The 24609-nt window shown below is 38.4% G+C and overlaps 1 protein-coding gene across 2 annotated transcripts in view; it reads right to left on the bottom strand.

Annotated features, from left to right (window-relative positions):
* AVL9 (AVL9 cell migration associated) overlaps positions 1-24609 on the bottom strand; it is a 41709-nt gene that overhangs the window by 15279 nt on the left and 1821 nt on the right. For both annotated transcript variants that reach the window (XR_008437155.1, XM_053977829.1), the window contains exons 2-8: positions 10669-10789; positions 8529-8614; positions 6265-6336; positions 5350-5439; positions 4922-4988; positions 4224-4264; positions 3055-3093 (exon numbers count right to left, since the gene is read on the bottom strand). Coding sequence is in view for 1 of the 2 variants with exons in the window: in XM_053977829.1 (XP_053833804.1) it covers positions 3055-3093; positions 4224-4264; positions 4922-4988; positions 5350-5439; positions 6265-6336; positions 8529-8614; positions 10669-10789 (516 nt within the window). In the remaining variant the exon portion in view is untranslated. The remainder of the gene's footprint in view (positions 1-3054; positions 3094-4223; positions 4265-4921; positions 4989-5349; positions 5440-6264; positions 6337-8528; positions 8615-10668; positions 10790-24609) is intronic.

The following is a 24609-nucleotide window of genomic DNA, read 5'->3' as shown; positions in this document are numbered from 1 at the left end:
AGAGGCCAAATAATCTCCATTACAGAACACTGATACAAACCTATGCAAAAACATTTCTTTTAAGGAGTTATATTAAGGATATGTAGATAAACTAACAGGATAAATACTGCATGAATTTATTACAGTAATATTAATATGTAACAAAAAAGATTTTTTGGAAACAGAAGACATGACTGATACTAACTTTGGTAAAGCACTTAAGGCATAACATGGGAAAACAGAATCTCCTTAATTAAATCAGAGAGACTGGAATTAGTAAATTAGTTAGGAATTCAAAAGGGGGTGTCAAAGGCTAGAAATGAAAGAAGAAACAGAAGCCAGACTGAATATTACTACTGGAATTTCTTCAAAATAGGCCTTTGGGGAAAAAGAGGGGGGGGAAGGAAAAAAACCCCAAAAAACAAATAACAAAACCAAACCAAAACAACCCAACACCAAAAAATGCCCACAAAAGTAAACTTGTCAAAAAATGCCATTTTTACATCCTTAATCAGCATAATACCAGTAAAAAACCATACACAATCATTACGAAGAATCAAGAACGCAAAGGAATACAGATTGATCTAACTTTATGACTTTGCAGTCCAGTTTAATAAGCATATAATGTAATTAAAAGTGCAAGTTTATGGACTTAAGTCTTAATAAGAGACTTCTGCTGTAAGAAAGAAAGACACTTTAGAAGAGACTGATGATGGGCTCACGTCCCACTAGTGTTTGCCAGTCTCCAAGCTAGTGAACTGATGGGACAAGGAAAGATCTACACAGCCTTAACACAGGCCAAATGATATTTAATGGTACCACAGCTGAAAACAGACTACGTATATTATCCTAAACATACTACCAAAAAAATTGTACAAGGTAAGTGAATTCAAATTGCAACAACCACTGAAAAAGCATGATGAGATGAACAAACAGCTCATCTGTGGAAAGAGTTTTGGTTGACTCCAATGGGAATAAAAATGCCTAACTCTGAAGATGTTGCTTTATAATGTATGCATGAAAAATGCATTATATAATAGCAATGAACTGCAACAGAAAGCCTATGATACTCCCACAGGTTTAGATTCTCAGACACCATGCATTCTTAGCCAAGCTTATTTTTAAGCCTACGGAAATAATTAAACCTATAAAGAAGTACCTTGTTTTAAAGAAATCTATTCCAGTCTAGGTTTTTGTTTGGGCATACCACTTACTTAAAGCAAATACTTTTCTATATTTGTTTCATCATATCCCTCTGCCATCTTTCTGTCTATAAGGATGCACAGTTCCTTACCCCTCCCAACCCCACTACATGGCCTACTGCATTTACATCAGCAAACTGGGTGGTCCTGGCAGCAGAAATTGAAATGATCACCATCTGGAAGTAGTCTTCCAGCCTAATAACCACTGAGAGTGAAAAAAATTCTTTTAGCCTGTGGAAAAACATCAACCAAATTGCTACAGATTAAAGGAAATTAGTCTGTGGCGTTTTCCAGATCAAGGAAAATTGGCATTACAAGTGGCTTCTTGCATGTTATATTTAAAGTCTTTGAACATACAGATTCCCACAGTTATTCTGAAACCGTAACATTTGCCAGAAAACAGTCAGTGCCTGAAAACCAAAACTTTCTTTTGAAATTGCAAGTGTTGTCTTCCTGACAGAGCTTAGGGAAAAACAGACACAAAGCAACCTGCAGGTTTGTTGCATAAGCATTAAGTTACTTTCAAAACAATTTTGTATGTTTGAGTAATGTGAACACACTTGGGAAATCCTCTCTCTCCTCTCTTCCTGTGCATTTGTGTCTTGCGGTCTGAGCAGTTTCAAAAAATAACTGTAGCTTAGTGAAGTATTTTCTTTGTACAATGCTGAACTGATCTGGTGACCCCTACTGTGCCATAATTGTATTTTCTCAAGTGTACCTTTTGCATAGCCTTGAATATAGTCATCTTCAGCATATGCCTCCTTAATGCAGAAACTGCATTTATTCTCATCAACAAATACTGAGAACTGTCAAGGTATATCTGACTCACAGAATTAAATGACAAGTGCAAAAGCTTCGGAGAAGCTGCTACATCTATTTTAAAACAGAATAGCATATTTACTGCCTCATGAAAGATATCTAGGTCTCAGATATAGACTTAAATAAACACCTCCACAACTGTTTTGATAACTTATAGATTAAATCCTACTGACTTTCCAGCTGCAGCTAACAGAAAATTCTAACATGCCTTCCCAGCACTCTGAAGAAGTTGGGTTTTAATATAGCCAGTTCACTGAAGAAAAAGTAGCATTTGGGAAACTGAAACAAAGCTTTAAATAAGATTTTTAAACCAAAACAAAACAAATCCTTGCATAAATATGTCTGGCAGCTGATACAGTCATTTAACTCAAAGTTCTTGCTCTAGGGCATTAATATGAACACAGAAGAAAACAAATGTCTTGATTTCACATCTACTTTCACATTTTGCATATTACACTTAAATTACTAAAACAGCGCTGCTTCTGAGGCAGTAAAATAGTCCAAGGCAGGCACTGATCCTAGAATTCAGCAGTTATTGCCAATTTATAATCTGAGTTCAGCCTGATCTAACAAATACAGCTCTCTTCATTGCCTCCTGCAGGTATCCATGGAATTCAGGTCTGAAGGACACTTCTAGCACTCATTTCTTTTGGTCTGTATATTTAAAGCCTGAACTAGAAGTTCTACTTACTGAATCTCTGTAAAGCTGTACCTTTTTAGGTGCCCACATTTCCTATCAGTTCCTCCACACAGGTGTCTATCTGCATGATATATATCCTGTCCTATATTTTACAGTGGGTTACGTTTCTCTGCTCACATTTCATCACATTTTACTTTGGCTGGGATAGCAGTTAAAGAAACAAAGTGTGGACAGAACAGAAGTGGAGGCAAATTTATAGGTCAACACACAGCAGTTTCTTTTAGCCTAATAACCCAATTTATATATTGATGCAAAGTTGTTGATATGACTTCAGATGCTTCTATTTTACAGATAAAAAATATTTAACAGCTATGTTTCTATTTAGACTACCTGCCTCAGCTTACAAAACGTTACCTTTTTCTCTAGAAGAATCAATTTAAAAAGGATCAAGACCTAAAAAAAACACAAAAAGAAAAAAAAATTAGTGAGTGAACCAGTGCCATTTTTCAAAAATAATGTGCCAGCATAACCTCTTCTTCAAGGTTTTATGTTAATCACTGCATAACAATCAAATGGCCAAATGCATTTGACCAGTGAAAACCAGTGCTCCAATACCTTTTCTCCACCTGAGCACACATTTAAAAATGGCATGAAATGAAAAACAACCCAAAAACCAACCAAAACCTCCACAAAAAAGAACTGTGTAATTTGAATCATATGTAGCTTAGCAGAAAGAACACGTTGTGCAATTCCAGAATTTTAAAAAACAGTAAACTACTTAAACATAAAAGAGTTCCTCCACAGAATTACTGAAAAAAAAATCCAGCAAAATACCAAGAAGAATATTCACCTCACCTAATTTTAGGCATCTACAAATGAGGCATCTAGATCAGAACTGGATGCCCAGACTCTCTACACTCAAGGAAAAACACAGATGCTTCTGGGGTATGATTGACAGATGTCTGAAGTTAAACAAAAATGAGTTCTGCCCCAAAAATCTACTGAGAAAGTGCAAATACACCATGAAATTCAGATTCTCAAAGTTGTTTCCTTGATGCATCTCAGTTAATAAAAGATTCTAAATGCTATTTGTACTTTAGCTTTAGCACGTATACTCAATTTCAACAGAAATTAGGAAAAAGTAGGACAGGTCCAAGTCCCCTCAGGTTCTGTGATGGCAGAAGCTACAAAACTTACAAAACAGAGGAAAAATGTTCCAAGTTGTGTCTGCACAGACTTTAGCAATAGTCTTTTTATCACATTCATCAAATGAGAAACAGGAAATAGAAATAAGATCACAAATGAGATAGCATTTGCACTTTGGGACAGGACTAAAAAATGTCACAGAAACCTAGAATCTCTATGAATCCCTCAGACTAACAAAACTCCTTAATCTGGAATGTGCTTTCACTGAAGTTATGCGGGTGGAATAGGAGAGACAAATCAGGAGGCTGTAAATACCAGTACTTAGAAAACAGTCTTCTTACTCCTAGCTCAGGTATGTTCTAGATATGTTTGTTTTTCTATTATATTTCTATTTCTAAATAGTGCAGTCCTTTAAGTATCTAGTAGAGAATGCCTACCTTGTGTCTAAAATGGAGAACAAGATCCCGAGGAGACAGACCTGAGACACCAAAAAGAGAGCAATTATTACAATTCAATAGCTGATAGGGATACTAATTTACTTCTTGTCACCATTTTTCAGCATGAGGGAGATACCCATTATGGATTCTGTGTGAACTTGGTTATTTCAATAGCAGAATTCATATAAAATTAGTTTTTGGTTTTTTTCAGCAGGAACAAGAATTCATCAACAATAGAGACAAGAATAACATGAGTAGTTGTGCTCTGAGTTAACACCTGTTGGCTGCCACACACCATTAGGGAAACACTGAGGTAAATATTATGCTGTGCGTTCAGAAAGCACTAGGAAGAGTCAGAACTGGGTGGTGAGATATCCTAAATAACAGGTAGATGCAAGCTTGAACAATTTGATGGTGTGGGGTGCTGAATCTAAAACTTAAGAAGGTATTGTTTACCAAAAGCAGATAAACAGCTGCTAGTCAGATGGTTAGGTCAAGGAGTAATATGGTTTCAACCTGCAACTAACTCCTATTATGAAAGCAATACTACATTTTACATTTATTTAAATCCATTAATAAAGAAATGCAGACCTCTGGTGCTTAACCTGTTAATGCACATCAACAAATTAGCTCAGGAAAGGCATATGCTGTTTAGTGTAACATCATCTCTGCTGCTTTACACAAAACAAGTCACTTACCAAGATAAACTTGTGACCCTTCTAATGAAGTACTGCCCAAGGAACTATTCATATGATCATAAAGTTCCTGTAAAAGTTAGAACAAAGGAAAAAAAAGACCCAGGTGTTAATGGCATATAGTCACACAAAATCCAGAATAAATAAAATTCACTTATTTAAGGATTTCAATGGCTTACTCCAGAAAGAAAGCAAAATTTTACTAATGGAATCAACAGAGATACAGGCTGACAACCACACTTGTATCTCATAACAATCAGAAAGTTGACTCCGTCAGATTAGGGTAGTACATTTACTTCATGTTAAAGTATTACAGGAGCTGAATAACCGAATGACTTATGCAAAAGGATTATTTGAGCATTAAACTAAAATACTAAAGTTTGTGACCATACACTGAAAACTGTTCTGTGTGAATTTTACTGGAAAGTTACCTTTAAAATTGAAATCTGTGAGAAGTCTTTTTCTTCAAAATATGCATGTGTGATGAGTTGCAGCTTTGCCTGAAGTAACCCATACAAAGGCTTGGAAGAAAAACAAACACAAAAGCAAGTGAATAAAACTATTTAGTCACTCATTTTGAACTTTCATCTTCCATACTTATGTTGCAATACTGACACTTTATTATACACAGAGTACATGGATGAGCAGCCCTCAGCAGCTAACTCCCAGCATCTTTCTCCTGCGCTCATTTTAAATGATGATAATTTCATCTTCTTTCCATTCGCATGTACCATACCCTCACTGAGCATCTTTCTGGAAAAGTAGTTTCCTACTTTAACACTGTTCATAATAGTAATAGCTTCAGAAATAGTTCTTTCTTCAACTTCAGGCACAAAAAGAATTTCTGTTCCCTGCCTGGTGACCAGCAGCTTTTGATGAATAGGTAGAAATAAAAGATATATTTTCAAAACAAGAACGTGCTGAATCTGTGGCTATCAGAAAACCTCCCTCACAACTGAAGGTGGTAGCCACTCTCTCCAGCTACTACGCTAGATGATCTTTGAGGCCCTTTCCAACCCTACCTATTCCATGACTATACTAGCCAAACTTCTCAATTCTGCCCCATGAAATTGAGTTAGTAGCATTTAAGAAGGATCAGAGTATCCTCATCTGAGCAAACCTCATCCATGACAACAGGCAGACATTTTTCCAGTTACAAGCAGATACCACAAATCAAGGCAGCTCATTCAAATGCCACAGCATTCCAATTCAATTTTACTCCAGTATTTTGTTACTCTGCAATGACTAAGACGGATGTTTGAAGTCAAATGTTCCAAATAAGAATATGGAAGACCAATTGTTAAGGTTACCTGAAGGTGTTTTGGGAGTTAAACAAACATTCTTACCAGCTGACTGAGAACACAGACACTTTTCTGTACAGTTTCTCGGGTGATGTCTGCTTGCCGTACTTTTAATGCCTAAGAAATAGAAGTATTACAGTGTTTTTACCCAAACATCATTTCAAAAATAATTCTTTCCCAAGTCTAGTTGCCACATACTACTCCTCTATTTAAACAAAATCCTAAAATTAGTTATCTTCAATGGTGGAATATCCAAACCATGCAACAGTATGCTCTTATGTTTTCACAAGGGATAGGCTGGGAAGGAGGGGCACGGATGTCATCCCCTATGTTAAGGAATGGCTGGATTGTGAAGAGCTGCCTCTGAGAAACAGCCACAAACAGGTCAAGAGTTTGTGGGTAGAAATCAAGGACAGCATAGACAAAGGACACCTGGCTAGGGTCTACTACAAGCTGCCTTATCAGGGGGAGCCTGATGACAAGGCCTTGCTTCAAGAATGGGAAGCTTTGTGCTCACAAGCTCTCATCCTAATGGGGGAATTCAACTACTTGGATGCTGGCAAGGAAAGCAATGAGTCTGTGGATGCCCCATCCTTGGCAGCTTTCAAGGCTAAGCTGGACAGGGCTTTGAGAAACCTGGTCCAGTGGGTAGCATCCCTGCCCATGGCAGGGAGTTGGAACCAGATGATCTTTAAGGCTCCTTCCAACCCAAACCATTGTATGATAATTCTGTGATTCTACCTAGTAAAAAGGGTCATAACACTGACATGTCAGAGCTGCAGTCTCATCTCTTTATGAGAAGATCCAAATACAGCTGTGATGATTGGCAAAGTACTGTTTAAAAGACACTAGAGTGAGAAAGAGGCAACAACCTGGAAAAGGAAATGGCATTTTAACTCAGGGGAATGTATGAGAGAGAAACCACAACACATCACTTGCTTTTCTCCAACATCATCTGTGAAAATGGACCAGATTACAAAGTCTCTACTTAGAAATTTCTTGTTTCGTAGTCAAGCATCTTTTTTGACCCACTCATAAAATAAAAGCTTATCCATAAAATAAGCCACATTCTCAGCCAGAACAAATGGTCCCAGCACTTAACAGCAAACCTAGAAATGGTGAGGGCAGAACACACACAAATGATTCATTTAACTGTACAAAACAGAAAATGTATGGACTGCAGCCCACACATCAAAAACGACAGATGGAGAGAGTGCTAGAGTTGTCATATGAAACACATTGGGCTTTATTCTAGTTGCTCCAAAGAGTTCATTTTAAACATCTATTTATCTTCTTAATTGGTTACTAAAAAGCATAAACTGGAATCAAGATCCCAATAAAGCCAAGTTATTGCATAGTTAAATACAGCAAGACTCTAAATCACAGAATACAGTGAAGGCTGGTGCAAAAATAATGAGTGAACGAAAACCAATGCAGAACTCAGTTCAAAAGAAATGGAATTAAAAACTGCATGAATAAAATTTCTCCTAGAACAAGAACAGGAACTTGAAATATAATCGAGATGTAATTAACACAGAAACAGAGTACATAAACAAGTCATATATGCAAAGGGTGTAAATTAAAACTCAAACCCACATGACATTCCAGAATCTTGGCAATTCACTAAAAAATAAGTAATTTTTAAAGAAATTTGTTATAACTTCTAATTCTAAGTGCAAAGATCATACTACTGCTACTAAATTTGAAAACATGGAATGATTTGAGTAGATCAAATACTTAATTTCCTCAGTGTGATCACGTGCACACTGTGGCTCTCCTCAATTTTTCAGTTTTACTGCTAAAGATTGGTACCACTAAGCAGCTACCATGAATGGGAAGATTCCAGTTTACTCTGCAAGTGTACATTTGGCAAAGGAAGCAGGTGAAGAGAAGCATCCCTACACTTGCATGGTCAGATCCCAGGAAGTACTCAAATTCTCTATGGGGAGAAATTTTAACTTTTTCCACCCAAAATGCCTACTGCTTGGACTCTTAACTTTGCCATCTGACAGACTGTCAGTTGAGTTTTGCTGCTTGGTGCTGATGGCTGGATTGGCCCTCAAGAAACAGAATGTGTTTTTCAATTGCCTCAAACATTTCAGAAGATCACAATACACCTGCTGATGTATGGGAAAGAATACTTCTCAAGTTCTGGAGCTACACACTGTGAGCATTTCCACAGACTTTTAATGTAACATGATTATGCAGTTTTTGCCTCTTGGTGTAATGCAAGCCACTGAATTTTAGGTTTGTTAATGCATCAAGCCTATTATTCATTAATATAATTAATTCACAACTTGGAAAGTTACTTTTGCTTCAATTTGCCGATAGCAGGAGACGCCATACACCGTGGTTCGATCCCCGCATCTCGGAGGCAGGTGGAAAAACACAGTATCTAGAAAAAAAGAAAAGAGTATTTTGTCATTCACTAACAAGAGTTTGGTATATTTATTTTCAGAATCCCTTAAAGGTTTACTGCAGAAAGTACTGGCACACACTTATTTTCTTAAAAAAAAAAAAAACAAAGAGAGAGAAAGAAAAAGGAACAAGTCACCTGTAAAGTTATGTCTGGACCCAAATTAGTTTTCACATTGCAAGATAATTTGTGGAAGAATCTCCAGGTGTGCAGGACAGCTTCATGTTTAGCTAGACCAAGCCAACATTGCTTTTCAGAAGCAGCTACTGACAGCAAAGAAGCACCACTGAAAGATACAGGCATGCTGCTTTCCCAATTCAGGACAAAGGAGTAAAGGCAAGGTACTGTGAGTCAGTGTGTACAATTCGGAGTGTGATGCCATTAAGGAGGCAAACAGAGTCAAGATAGGAAAAAAACCTCAAACAGCAAGGAGGACACACACAGTTGAAAGGTTAGAGCAGCTCCTACCACTGCCAAGGTAGATATCTGCACCACCACCAGCACTATACTACCAAAAAGAATTTGTGAAACCTAGTCTTACAGAAAATAATTACTGTCTCTGTGCAAGTGCAAAATGAAAAAGAAAAGTATCTATAAAATATGACAAGAAAAAGACTTTTATGGCTTGAGATACACACACACCCCTCTGCTGCTACTGCAAAAAAATTGTTAAATCCTAAGCAAAGACAGTAGACAGTTGTCCTCTCCTTTCAAAACATGAGTGAAATCTTTTTTGAAACCAACTATTAATTTTTTGTTTGCTTCATAGTAGGAAAATGAACAGGAGAGACAATCCCATATGCATTATGAACAACAGAGAGGGGGACTTTTTATAACAAAGCTTACTACCTTGATCAAGTTTATATTCTAGAGATCACCTAGGGTTTCAGAAAGCCTGTATGATGATTTCCTGTACCAAGTCATCCTCTTTGCACAAATGCAACTATCCATAGGAATTAGTTTAAAACTCAAAAACCAGATATCTAATAAAGTTACAGTAAATGAAATACAATTATTATCAGAAAATCTATTTGCCTGGTTCAAGTTCATGTGTAGTCTTGCCTACAAAACACAAGGATATATATTTCCCCTTTGCTGCCAACTCTTTTTTGTCCTTACCAAAAAATAAACGCTTATATTATTCTAGCACAGCAATAAAAATGCTCAAACTTGAGTATTAACTGGAATGGTACTGAGACAAGAGAGAGCAGGTAAATGCAGCTGCATGTGATTTTCCTAGCATTGAATGTAGCCTACTTTTAACAATGCAGAAATTCAGCAAAAATCATGACCCAGAGCAGTCAGAGACACTCTTATTGCTGCTAGGAAAGGGATTATTTTGATAAACTTCCTTTGTTTTCAAATGAGATCGCCAAAAGCTGGACAATAAGGAAGCTAAGTATATCATGTTAAAAACCAAAACAAATTAAAAGCAGTATTAAAGGGTTTCTGTGATTTTGCTCTTTAAAGTGACTTCCTTGTCTTCTCTGCAGAAAAAAAAGATGAAACAACTGGACACAAATATAAATGTCAGGGATTAATAGAACTGCTAATAAGGGAATAAATGCAATACTAAAAAAATTTGAAGTGCCACAAACTTGGTGGTGACAATATGGCAAATGGATATTTCTATCTTTATTCTGCCAACAAAAACACTTTTAAAGCTCACACTATTATACTGACATGGCTTTCCACGACTTGTAGGTAATTTTTAAGCATCTCTAAATTAGTGGAGGAGAGTTTATTCACCCTTCAAAGAACTTCTGAGAAAGCCAGTAGCCTTGCTTTGCACTAGAACTATGCAAAATTAGTATGTAACCCTGAAGTTTCTACTGACATCTGAATCCTGGATGTAGGAGGTACACCATTACTTTCACCTAAAGGAACATATCATGGCCAATGTATTTAGCAACTTCAACAAAAAGTGCAGGAAGTATAATAGTAAAAAGAATCATTGGTCAGCTGTTCAGATATCAGGCTTTTTCCGTGGGTTGCAGTAGAAGTACACACAACTTTTCTCTCTCATTTCTCACCTTCCTGATAGTTGTGAGCGCCATCCGGTAAGGCAAGAAATGGCAAGTACTTCCATTCCTCTGGTAAACTGTGGCTGTCATGTCCTTCTCCAGGTTTGAGGGGAGGATAGGAAAATTCAACCTAAACAAACAAATGAAAACAAAGGGGAGAAAAAGAGAGAATACATTACAGTTACCATACAAGCAGGCCTCTATGATTCAGCCTAGTACTTTTTTCCTACCAATATTATAGGAAAAAAATTGTTTTCTTCCAACTAGCATTGCTTGTCTCTCCCTTCAATGTACCCACAGCCTGACTTGTATGGTTTAACTAACAGGCCCTAGGCAGATTTGGCTTTTAGAGCCTAATTCCTTTCCCTCAAGAGAAATGAAAAAAAAGATCTTCAAGCAGAAAACAGCACCCAAGAGCTGAATATCTTCTTCCCTGTGTGCACAGAGCCAGCAGCACATTGCCACACCTGCAACATCAGCAGGGGTCATTGCTGGGACACACATATCCTGAAAGCAGATTGACTTCCAAGCCCTTCAGGTACTTATGACTAGGTAATGCTAACACATGCAGGCCTCTCTTTTACCCTGAAAGACATTGAATCATCTCAGAAACTATACTAACAGCAAAACTGGTTTATATACTTTTATGTCCCTGACTGCAACATGTTCTACACAATGGCCAAAAGTATCTCCTTTCCCTTTCATTAAGAAATCCTGCTTTTCAATTTTGCCTGTCATTTAATTGCCATTTGCCTCTTTTTCCTAGAAATAGGGACAACCTTTCCATTTCTTGCACTACACTACACATCTACCACAGATCCCCTCAGCTTCTTTACAGTGCAATCTTCTTTTCCTATGGACACCCCTTTGGGTTTCCAGCCACTTCCACCAACTCTTTTCCAGATGGCATTTCTTAATTCAGTAAACAAAATCTAAACACAGATTTCTCAGCAAAAGAAAATGTTTATTGATACTGCAACTTCTCTCCAAGGATATTTAGTTAGTAAGCAAAACTAGTGAGCTGTAAAATGTATGTACACATGGAAAAAGCATGACAAAGTAAGCATAGAAATAATTTTTGATGGATAATGAAATAAAATAGTAATAATGAATAATAGTAATAAAATAGTAATAATACTAATAATAACATCAAAAGAAAAAATACCTGTGAAAGATGAGAGTACCAAGGAAAAGTGAAATTCTTCACCTTAACACACGATGTCACTGTCTACAACTGTTGCCAACTTGAGAAAAAGGTACAAACACCAGGAGAAATCAGCCTTGCTACTTGTATCAATTTCAAGTTTTCCTATTCCTTGTTATGGTGGGTTGACCCTGGCCAGACACCAGGAGACCAAGGCTGATCTATCACTTCCCTCCTCACCTGGGTAAGAGAGAGAAAATGTAATGAAAGGCTCATAGGCCAAGCTAAGGGCAGGGAGAGCTCACTCAGCAGTCACTGTCATACACAAAAAAGACTTGGCTTGGGGAAATTTACTTTATACCAGTAAAACAGAGTAAGATAATAAGAAGTAAACCCAAATCTTGATAATACCTTCTCCCCGCCCTGGGGTGGGTTAATTCCTTCCTGGACTTAACTTTATTGCTGATTCTCTACCTTGTGGTCAGTTCATCAACATGTTGTCCCTGCTGCTGCTTCCTCCTCAGAGGGAGGATTCCTTCCCCTGCTCCAGCATGGGGACCCTCCCCCAGCAGATTGCTCCATGAACTTCTCCAAAGTGAGTTCTTCCCACAGGCTGCAGTTCTTCATGAACTGCTCACCAGTGTGGCTCCTTTCCACAGAGTGCAGTCCTTCAGGAACAGATTCCAGCACAGGTTCCGTGGGCTGACAAGTCCTGCCAGGAGCCTGTTCCAGCACAGGCTTCCCATGGGGCCACAGCCTCCGTCAGGTTTCCATCTGCTCTGGCATGGGGGTGTCTATAAGTGGATCTCTGCTCCTCCATGGACTTCCACGGGCTGCAGGGGGACAGCCTTGCCTTACTGAGGTCTTCATGACAGGCCGCAGGGGAATCTCTGCTCCAGTGCCTGGAGCAGCCCTTCCTGCTTTGCTGGCCTTGGTGTCTGCAGAGCTGTTTCTCTCACATACTCTCACTTCTCTGTTCTCTGGCTGCAATTTGCTTCTCTGCAATAACCTTCCTTCTCAAATACAGGACCCCAGAGGTGCTACCACCATCCCTGATGGGCACTGACCAGCCCTGGGTCTCTCCTTGGCTCTGTTAGACATGGAGGAAGCTTCTGGCAGCCTCTCAGAGAAGCCACCCCTGTAACCCCCTGCAACTATGAGGAATCTATAGAGTCTTTTAAACAAAATATGCCTCTAAGAGAAAAAAAAAAAGAAGAGCATCTGACTTCTAAACGAGAGACAAACACTGGAATTAACATCCACACAAGGAGCAGAGAAACTGTCTGCCGTTTAATACACACATACATCCTGAGAATAAAGTGACTGGAAACACTGTTTATAAAATTATTACTAGAATCTTGCAGGAGTAACTTCAGCAATAAATATAGCACAGTTACTAAGTTTAAAACATAGATAGTCAAGGAGCATCTACACTTACATCCTGACTCAGGTATTTTATTTCACTGCATGGCCAACAGAGAGGGATTCTAATTCACTTCTGGAGAAGCTTATTTCTAACAAATACAGAAGAAATCCTGAGTTCCTTAGATTCTAGCAAATACTTTCAATGCATCATTCCTGACAGGGAAATACTTCAAGTAAGGATTTAAGACATCATTGCTTCCAAGCACCTTCAGAATTACCACTGTATTTTGCACTCCAGCCAAATAATGAATTAGGAGACAAATTTAAAGGAAAGATGGGTAAGATGAGTCAAGCTCCATGAAAAACATGTATTCACTAAGGAACACTCCTTTTTAAAGTCCAGAATAAAGCTGAGAAATCTGGCTCCTGTGTTCTTTTTACACTGTGAAATTTGATTAACTACTTTGTTCTAGCTCACAATATGCTATCAACACCTCAGCTGCTATCAGATAATCCCAGCAACAGGGATTTCTGCTGGTTCTGTCAGTTCCAAATTCAATAAACTGTACAGGCATTAATGACACTGATGACAATCTTTTTTTCTATTAGTTGTCTTCTTTCAAAAACCACTTTCAATCTAAATTTCTGTATGCATGTGTGTGTGTAAGAGAGAAGATCACAAAACTCAGGCAAATCAAAACTAAAACTGCTTAAGTGGCCTTAAATACTCTATTTTACAGATACACTTTATGGTAGTCCTGATTTACATTATGGCATACTATTATTTCTCCTCCTTCCCAAGAGGATCCATATAGGATATATTCTGGTTTCTAAGGAGGAATCACATTCATGTAGTTTAATAAAATTGCTGCTGGCCAAAGTACCAAAAGCATGGAAGTAACAAAGAAACAGAAAAAAGGACAATCCAACAGCAAGAAGAGCATGTAATGCCCTGGAACACTTCCTTCCATCCCTCCTCCAACTTAACAGCTCCCAGTGACAAGAAAGTTTGACTTTTTGATATTAAATAAGCAGTCACTGCAGGTGGAACTCATGTCAGCTGACTGTATGTCAAAAAGCAAGATCTCCGAGGCAATTTTCCTAAGCATTCTGCAAAGTCAGAGAAAACAGACACCTGCAGAGGGTGATTCATCTGATCTGTTTCTTTTGACCATCTCTGAAGAGCAAGTCTAACTTGCAGATAACTGACTTAATGCAGATGAAACTCACCCTTACTGTTTCCCATCCTCTAGATGTTCTGTTCAATTTCTCCAGCTCAATTTGCAGACTTGCAGAATTACAGTTTCTTTCCTTTGCACGGAAAGAAACTATTATTTCAAAAACAAAGTATTATAAGACTATAGAGCAGCCTTAAAAAATTGGCTAAAACCTCACAGCTCTTGAAAATTAGGAAACTGAGCAGTGCACATGTATAGAGGTGGTAATTATGGGGTAAACAGAATTTCAGTTTTATCAGTTCTGAGTTTTCAAACAACTGGAGTCTCAGTAAAAACCTTTCCCAGCCTGCATGTGCAAATTACCAAGCAGTGCTCCTAGGGAAGGCAACTTAAAAAGTTATTTTCTTATCATTTTCCACTTCAAACCCAAGACCAACCATGACAGGGGGAAGAGATGGGACTACTGAAGAGATCTGTCTCACACCTCTTTTTCACCCTCTTCACAGAATGAAGAAAGAGGAGCTTATTTTTTATTTAAATATAACTGCTTGTTATGTAAATCTATCCATATATGCATGTGCATGCATAAACATGCACACATGCACTTAAATGTCCCTGTATATCATTAATATATGTATCACTACAAAAATGTCTGCAAATATGAGAAATAAAATCTTTCATAAAGCCCAGTTGTCAACAGGAACAAAGATATACAGTTTTTAGAGCTGAGTGCCAGAGAAAATTTTACAGGTTTTTGCCTCCTAAATTGAATTAAAGAAGACTCCTCAACAAGATGAAATTCAAATTCAAAGCTGAACTCCTGAGAGACTTCAAAATAAACTACATAAAACATGAACTAGTATCTCCGTGCATTTCTTACTCTTCCAAGTGTCAGGGATCTTCATTCCAGCTGGAAATATTGGTCACGCCTGTCAAGGGGTTTTGATGGCAATGCTTTTTGCCTGTTCAAACTGTCATGTTCTCTAAGCAGATGGGTCCTGATGGATTTCAGAACTAAAAACAATACAGAATATTGTCTTGAGGTTTAGGGGAGAAATAAATAACTGTGTTCTTCACTACACAAAATATTTCATCTCTTGTGAATTATCAAGTTAAAATAAAATCTAGTTTTTAAGAACTTCTTACATAGAAGTACAATTGAATTTCTGTAACTAACATTTTTTGTGTTTCTGGAATTCTGCAGCATTAACTAACCTTTAATATGCAGTTTGTATTGAATCCAACAGTTTGGATGCAAAGCACCAATGAACACACAATTCTAGTGGGAAAAAAAAAATAAAATCCAGGCAATCTGGTTTTCTTTCTTGTCTTTAAAGGCACTTCCTAGCCAAAATAAATTTACTACACATTCATTAAGTCAAAATAAGAAAACATGAAAGCAGGCAAGGAAAAATGCATTTAAGTTTCTACACCTAAGAATAAACATGACAGCACTTCTTTAAGAAAAATGCATTGACAGGGTCTTCTATTAAACTACAAGTACACAATCAGAAGAGAGGTTAAAAAAGGATGCTGATAAAAGAGGAATTTCCAAATATATGGGCATGTCCAGCTAAACTAGTGCACTAAAACGTTTGACAGACAGCTGGCATTAATTTTACACTCAGATAAGGTTGTTCTCCTTATCTGTGAAAAGTGCTTAATTATTAATCAAAGTAGAATCCTCAGTGAGCACTAAACACTGATAATTTAAAATGTGCTGGCAAGTCAGTATAATCTTCCCATCCTGCCCACTTCATCTACTATCACATTTAATAATATAAAGCTCTCCTCTTTAGTATAACAGGTATTTTGGAAGATTTCTCTTAAATTAAGTTATGAAAAAAACATCTGGACCCAAGTAAGTTTTTGCATTGGTACAATGGATAGACTATTTAATCTCAAAAAAATCTGAACTCTTTAGAATGACAGTATTATGTTAAAGACTCAGGATGCTTTCAGTAAGTTACAGAATCTAATTTATAGGAAGCAAACCCATTCCATCCTCTAAACAATTTCTTTGATTTCTCCCATTGCTTTGACTGCAACAAACAGGTAGGAAAATTGCTTGAAATGAAGAAAAGGAGATCAGCAAAACCCACTAATTACATTTCTATTTAGGAAATCTTTCCCTTCCATAAATCCTTACAACACATTTAATTTCAAGGATACCAGCCCTTCCTCTCTAAAAAAGAAACACAGAAATATTCTAAATAGAGTATAACTACGCAGCAGTAATCAAAAAAACCCAACAGCTAAAAATTACCCTAAAACTTGATACCTCTTTATAAACAAGTCAGTATTTGTTCTTCACTCAAAGTAGGGATTTCTGAAATCAGTTTTTGCAATGTATTAGTCCTAGCACAGCCAGACCCAGAGAAGAACAGCACAGCAGTGACCTTATCTGAATCACCATAATGACTGCAGCCAAATGAAAATCTAAGAGCATTGTTTGTCATTCAGCACTAAGAACTATTTATTATTTAAATAACAATCAAATTTAAATGACAAACCTCCCCCATTTTTGCAAGGCAGAACCAACAGATCAGGATCTGCAAGCTGAAGAGCCCATGCACATAACAGTAATGCCTCTGCAGTAATATAATGACCTCTAACAGCAGAGTTTTAAATATATGTTATACATTTATATAAATATGAATATTTGTAACAACTATGTGTAATACATGTATACATGCATACAAGAAATATATATGAAGAATACATGTAATACATACTTACATAAATATATTTTAAAATACACTATATACACAAATAGCAACAGCAAAAGAAATCCCTGTATTACAAGGAGGCAGGGCATAGCTGTTTCTATCCTTTCAGCTCCTGAAACTGGTACTTCCTCATATTTCCATATTGCTAAAGCCATAGAGTGGTCACTCACACAAGTTCTAAGGCAACATTTGTAGGCACAATATCACCATTCAATTTGGTTCAAAAACTCTGACTAGGTTAGCAAAGCTCTGACTCTTACTGAGGCCCTTAAAAGATAAAATAACCTGAAAAACCAAAACCTTTGTTTTCAACATCATGCTAGTATGCATTCTAGACACTCTTTCCAATTATTTAACACTTTATTTTTATAGTCATAGAGTTCAAGCCCTATATAAATACTGTGCTTTGGAAGTCTGGCTCTTATTAGGCTCTTCAAAAAGAGAAGAAAGAAACCACAAAAAAACCCCACCAAATCCACACTCCTCCCAGAAAGGGAACTTAATACTACTGCAACCATTCCAGCCAAGGGGACTTGCTAGGGAATTTTGTGCCGTCAAGACAAGATTTGTACCACTACAGAAAGCAAAAATTCATAGGATGAACTCTGGCAAGAGAGAACAGCTTCCCTGTTTAAGGAGTGAGGGCACCCCAATCTCTACTCCTAACAAAGATGTCTGTCCAACACAGCAGCCAGTGGAGACCAGGGTCAGCAGCAGCCAATTGTTCACCCACAGATCAGCTCTTAATGCCCATCTTGGTGCCCACGGGCTCTTAATGAGCACACCCAGCCACAAGGACTGTGGCACTTCCCCTCTCCAGGGACAGCACTGACACCTCACACATGAGAGTCAGACATGCAGCCTTTCATCAGCTCTGCTCCACGCCCTGGTTCCCAATAGCGAGGAGCTGGCAACAAGCTGACAAATGCTACACTGAATCCACCTTCCCGTGGGACAACGCGAGGACCAGGACAGCAGGCATGCTTCTAAGCACTTGGACTTACAGGTTTAGAAATAGCCACTGTGTGTCACTCACCCAGCACCTACTGCTGAACCAAGGCAGTCCAAGCAAGCCATCACTTGGTCTTAGGAGCCAACAAGCATTCAAGCTCTTTGTCACAGCACATCCAATGGGCCCAGAATTTGCTCCTTCCTCACAAGTTTCAACATCAGAATTACTCCTGAGAGACAGCAAATCTGGTTCATTACCATGCAGGAGGCTGAGAAGGTGCACAAACACAGTAACATAATGAAGCACAGAACACACTCTGCTCTCAGTGACCCCAAGGAAGCAGGCAGCCAGCCCCTTGTCCTGCTCCTCAGCTTGTTAGGGCAGCAAGGAACTTGCTTTCACACCTTGTACCCACAACTTTCTTTGCTTTTAGAAACAGCATGCTGCCTAGTTGTATTAACTCAGCATCTCATACAAGCTTTAAGATGGATTACCAAAATTAGGCACAGACCATCAAGTCAGGCGATACTAGGACAGGGAACACAAAGTGGAGCCTTGCAAGTTCCAATTTATTCCTGCTGGAGTGACCTCTGTTCAGTGATTTTACAGCTTTGAACCTCCCTCTATTCTACATGTATGCAAATTACGTTGCCACCTCTAGTGCCAAGAGCCCAAGCCACTGTTTGAAAATATTGTGAATAGGCAAATGAAAGGTGCAGAAGAAATACAGAAATACATGTTTTATTGACTTGGCATTAATTCACTTATTCAAGAGAAAGGCTCAGATTTCTGGCACAGGATATTTAAATAACTAGTCAGATGTTATGACACATACAAAGAACAGACAAATCATAAGATGAAAGTTAAGTATGATGACTATGGGAAGCATTACATAACTGCAAATGGGTATTTAGGAACCTTCTCTCAACCTGCATACCAGGGCAACTATGAAAAAAATAATCCAGTATGGAATCCTTCCTTCAGTATGGAATACTTCACTTCCCGGGCAGCACTTCACAAAAGTGACTGCAAGATTATCAAAGTACAGGGTTCTTTGGAAAACGAAACAAAGAAACAAAATAAAGAAACAAACAAATCAACCATACCACCAAGTTCTTCCTGAACACTGAACACTAAGTATTATGTAAGTGGATTAAACAGTTATGCAAAAAAATGGAAGTCATCATTAACTCTACACAAGAGATCAGAATCTTCAGTATTGTTTACAGAAGTACATGTGTACCAGCAATTCATTGTGTGTTTAAAATTATTAGCACCTCATGCCAATTAGAGTAGCCTTACAAATAAAAGCTAAAAGTCTATTTAAAAGATACAAACTGTTGAGTATAAAATTCACATATTTTAGACAAAAAGCTAATCTTTGATACTTGATGTATGCTATGATTAACTTTATTAGAAGATTTCATGCTCATAATGGTCCTTTAAAGTGCTTTAATATTATTAAAGCAGGGAACAAAACCAAAGGAATTGTGCTAATGTTTATAGATTATCATCAATAGAAATAGGAACAAAGCACTTCAGCTTGATTCCAGCGTAGTTCCTTTTCAACTTATTTTTGTTTCTGTTGTTCCATTAACAAGATCTTGTTTAATCACTAGACAAGATTACCTATTGCATAATACCTGCATACTGTGCTCCCCCGAAACAAAGACACAAGGAAGTTAAAGACAACAAAGCATACACTTCACTTGCATGTTTAAGAGCATCAAGCACATCTAAAAGAATCACAGCAACTACCGGAGTGACAGAGATCAAGAAGGGAAAAAAATAATCGTCTAGTAAAGCAGAGTCTTAGAAGAAAGGCAGCAAACAAAACAAGGACTAAGGCTGGAAAGTGTTCCCCTGAAACTTACCACCCATGAAACCTATGGAAGAGAACAACTTCAATATTTTCCTCTTAAAAAAACATGCTACAATCAAGAGTGTAGCAGACCTGGAAACATAGGCATTTCGCAAGAGTTGATAAAAAGTGCAGACTGACCTTGCTCATTCCTTAGACATCTCCTAATCCTGCAACATCAAGCCTAAATTGCCAATATTCTGCTTCAGGTGTCTGAAGACACCTGCTTCCTAGGCACCTGTGAAAAAGGCCATATGCATGGATTGCTAAGGCCATGTCAGGTGCCAATTTCTGCAGACCACAACAAGCACCATCATCCAGAGCTCAAGTATTTGAAGCTCTCAAATGATGAAAATCACATACACAATTCAAGAAGAATTAAAGGACATTCTTCCCTCTCAAGTATTATATTCAGGCTCTTCTCTTAAACTGGGTATCAGCTGTTTCATTCCTGATCTTAGGTTTCCTTTGCACGCCAGGAAGAAAACCTCTGGTCAGGAAAGAGAGGGGGATTCGTCTCCAAGCACGGTCCACAAAAAAACAGCCTCACAACAGACAAGTACCCAGACACTACTTTGGAGGAAGCAGGCATCACATTTACATTATAAAGTTCAGTACCTTGAATATCCTTACAGCAAACTTTAGGATTCCATGGAAATTTGCCTTTTGGTATTTACAGTAATCCATTCTCATGTTTGTGGGAGTTTGAAATGTCATCTTCCACAGAAGTACAGAGAAGCGGGTCAAGATACACTGCCGTTATTTCACAGATTAAAGATCCCGGGCAAACAAAACTGACCGTCAGAGCAAGCATTCCAGGACACACACAGCACTTCCTCACCTTCCCTACCAGTCACAATTCAATTTTTTTCACAACACAGTAAGAAATGCATATGTTAAAGAGAGCCAAGAGTAAAGCAGAGTAATTTTAAACTCTTAAGAGGGTACATGAGACAATGGTCACCTGCTGCACAAAGTCAGCAGTGATGTGGTCAACTGCTCAGTTGAGCAAGTGCAGAAAAGCTGGGCCTTGCCCCAAATAAAGTGAGATTTTGTGTGGCCTCGCTGGTGGTGACACAGTGCCTGAGTTCACTCAGATATGATTAGCTTAGAAGCCTTGCAGCAGGAGAAGGTAGGGATTGTTGTGGCAGGTCAGGCACTGCAGCAGCAAAAGGACCATGCACTTCCTCAGCAACCAGCCAGGGGGTTTACAGGGACTTGTGCCTAGCTCTCCTACCCGCAAGCTTTTCCAGCTTTGCTGAAATGTTTCCGTCCTCTCCTTTACAAATACATCAGTTCTCATTTTAACTCTGCCTTCAAAATGAATAATTTCTAGAGTACTTGTGATATTTTAAGCCTTCCTACACCCTCAGAGACTATTATCTCTCTGCTTCTCCATGTAAATAAAGCTTGGAGACAGAGCTCAAGTGACAGTCACAGCACACATGATCACAACTGGAGAACTGCACCTCAGGACTTTCAGTCCTCTAAAATGACTATAAATCAAAGGTCTTTCCATGTATTTTCAACACAGTTTGCATCTTCTAGTTAAGGTCTGTTCAGGTTGCATTTTTCCTAAAGACTTTTATTACAAGGTAGGTAAGGACCTTCCACTCTAGTTAATGCTTTCAAAAATTAAAGTGTTGTAAGGCAAATTAGGTGCTTTATCACTCGCTTGTATTGAGAGAAAGTGTTTTATGATTCCAAAAAAAACCTTTCCCCTTTTTGCTCCGAAATCACTAGTCGCTCACTACTACAATTCCTCAAAACTACTGAGGAATTTGTTTTCAGCTGCTCCAGAAAAAAGGCACAAATAGTCCCGAAGTCCAAATCTTACCACCCTACACTGAAGCAGATCAACAGAACCTGCTGCAGTAGATAATGAGTTGAGCAGCTACAGATACTCCAAAACATGTCAGACCATATCTGTGGCAGATTTCCCTTATTGTCACTTTGTGCCCCAATGCTTTTGTGCTTTGAATCCTACAGAGCCTGAGAAGCGTGTAGAACTCCTACTGCACCAAAACTGTGGTTTACATTTTTACATTTATGGGCAAGAGTTTGAGCAACTACATACAATGAAGCACTGGTTTTGCTGTTACTTTTTCTTGAGGCCACTCCTCTTATCCATAGCAAAGGGAGATCAAAAAAGGAATTTTAAATGTTTGTAATTTCATTTCAGATGCATGAAAACCATGATTGAATGCACACTGCCCATGAGTTCTGCCCACTGCAGGACATTTACTATTTAATGACTCACTAAGGAGGGTTCCCATAATAAGTCAGCCAGCACTTACAAAGCCAAGAAACCTGTCACCATTCCTGCTTCCTGCCAATTGCCATTCCCTTCCTTAATGGGCCTGTTGAAAGTGTGTCAAATACTAGGTGGACCTAGTAGCTTGCAGCCAAGTTTCTCCTCCCATTCTCTGGACACTCTGCCATAACTACCTCTAATCCTTAGCAAAAAGAGACAGCAACCAGCACTTTTTGCATATCTCCTTGGATTCACAGCAATTAAGTAGCTAAGGGGTCCAAAGAAACAGGAAGGCAATCTGCTCATGTAGACAAACAAAAGCCTGCAGGTTCTCCAAAAGTTTGCTCCATACTTGCTAGAGAAAACTCCTCCCAATGTGTTCACAATTTTTAGTGCTTTAGTTTTCAGATAACAGAAAGCCTTCCTGACAGTGAGTGGCAACTCCCAAGCTTTTAACAACTGCCTGGGTAACTGGATCCCCAGACATAACAATGTAGATATAGCAAAACTTCACTTTGTCTCTTATATTCCAGCAAAATTACCCCCAGTTAAACAGTCACCCCTTGAAAAGAGCATGAGGAACAATTGTGGCGCTCATACTCCCAGTCCAAATGCACACAGAAATTATCTGACTCTCCTTCTCTTTCAAAAACAAATGCAAATGGATTGTTTTTCAAGTCTGTGAAAGAAAAAAGATGTTTCTATACATTTCTAAACTGCACATCAAAGCCTTTTGCACGTTACACATTTCTTATCCTATAAGTTAACCAACAGGAAGAGCTGTACATTTCAAGTGATGAAGCTTCAGAAGCAAAGGCAGCTAATGAAATCAAGAAATCCATAGAAAATCCTAACTCCACATGCATTTCCTAGTAAGGCTACAGAGAAAAGACGTGGGAACAGAAACTGAAAGGAACCTTCTCAGGCAAACCAGGTGGATTCCTGTTAGGCAGCCTAGCTCTAAGTTTTTTCAATCTTAAGCTTTCCACATTCACTCTGAGTGATGTCCATTTGAGCACTGTTGTAGACCTTTGCTTTTCTGCACTTCATAGTTTCAGGTATGCAGTCTGCAGCACATGCTCAGACAGTTCATACCCACTGGTTCTTGCACCAACGCTCTTTTAGATTAAATATCTGGGTTTTCCTCCTCATTTTTAACTTTCCAACAGTTTCTTGGAATGCAACTACATGTAATGCAGTGTTTCAATGAATACTTCAAAGGCCATTATCAATACTTTAAAGGTCATTGAGTGCAGTCCTGTGGAGAAGGATTTGGGGGTGACAGTTGACGAAAAACATGAGCCGGCAATGCGCACTTTGCACATTGTAGCCCAGAAAGCCAACCATATCCTGGGCTGCATCATAAGGAATGTGGCCAGCAGGTCAAAAGATGTGATTCACCCTCACTGGTCCTCTTGTGTGTCTGCCCTCTGCAGCTTCCACCTGGCAAACAGAACCTGTGAAACAACTACCTCAAAAGCAACCCACCAAAACAAGGCTTTCTTTTTTGGTCAGCTCAGTTCCCCATTTCAGCTTACCACAACTGCCTCTGCTTACCAGTTGTGAAGAGGCAGGAGACGAAAAGGGAAGAATGTTCCCGTACCTACAGAGGTGAATACAGCCTCCAAATCTACTTTGTTAGCCTACCTAGGGAAGCTCTTCTACATTCTCCTTTAATACAGACTGCCCAGGGACTACCTCATCCAGTTCTGGAAGAGAGAATTCAAATCCCTTTCTCTGAAAAGTGGATCAGAATTTACATGCATCAATAAACATATTATCACACAATAGGATTACACACATTGTCATTCTTGCCCTCAAATCACACTACTTTGGTGACTTGGCCTTGATCACACGTGGTCTCATTTCTCTTCCAGACATTTCCTTGTGTCAATTCCCAAGCTTATATTGTTATTATTCAATCCTATTGCACAACTTCATAAGGCACCTCATTTTTATCAATCCAGTATTCCTTATTGTCCAGCTCTTGCACAACTTTCCAGTTTTCCTTTGAAATACTGATTCCTCAAGTTTGTTTATCGTAGTTCAATTTTATGGTGTAAACAATACCAGCACCACTTTCAATCTTGAGAAACATTTCTTGCAAGTACCTTTCAAACCACTAGTTCCTCTTTGGACTCAAATCTGTTTGTGCTTCCTCTCCTTCATACTACTCTTTACCCAAGTACGAGACCTTGCACTAATTCTCATATATCTCTACCTTAAGAATAAGCATGACCCGTTATCAAGTTCCCGGCAGATCAGAGCTACTCCATTTCTTTCACAGAGAAGGGAATTCAATCACTTATTCTTACAAAAGATGCAGGTCAGTCAGGCATGATCTATATTTAGCAAATGCACATAGGACCCAGTCTACTTAGTTTCATGTTGTTAATTAATTTTTTCTTTCAAAAATTCTCTAGTCTTGCATACTACTGATGTCAAACTCATTAGGCTATAGCTGTGC

This window comes from Vidua macroura, chromosome 1 (genome assembly GCF_024509145.1).
Source record: "Vidua macroura isolate BioBank_ID:100142 chromosome 1, ASM2450914v1, whole genome shotgun sequence".
Taxonomy (NCBI): Eukaryota; Metazoa; Chordata; class Aves; order Passeriformes; family Viduidae; genus Vidua; species Vidua macroura.
This window is presented reverse-complemented; position numbering and strand designations above follow the sequence as displayed.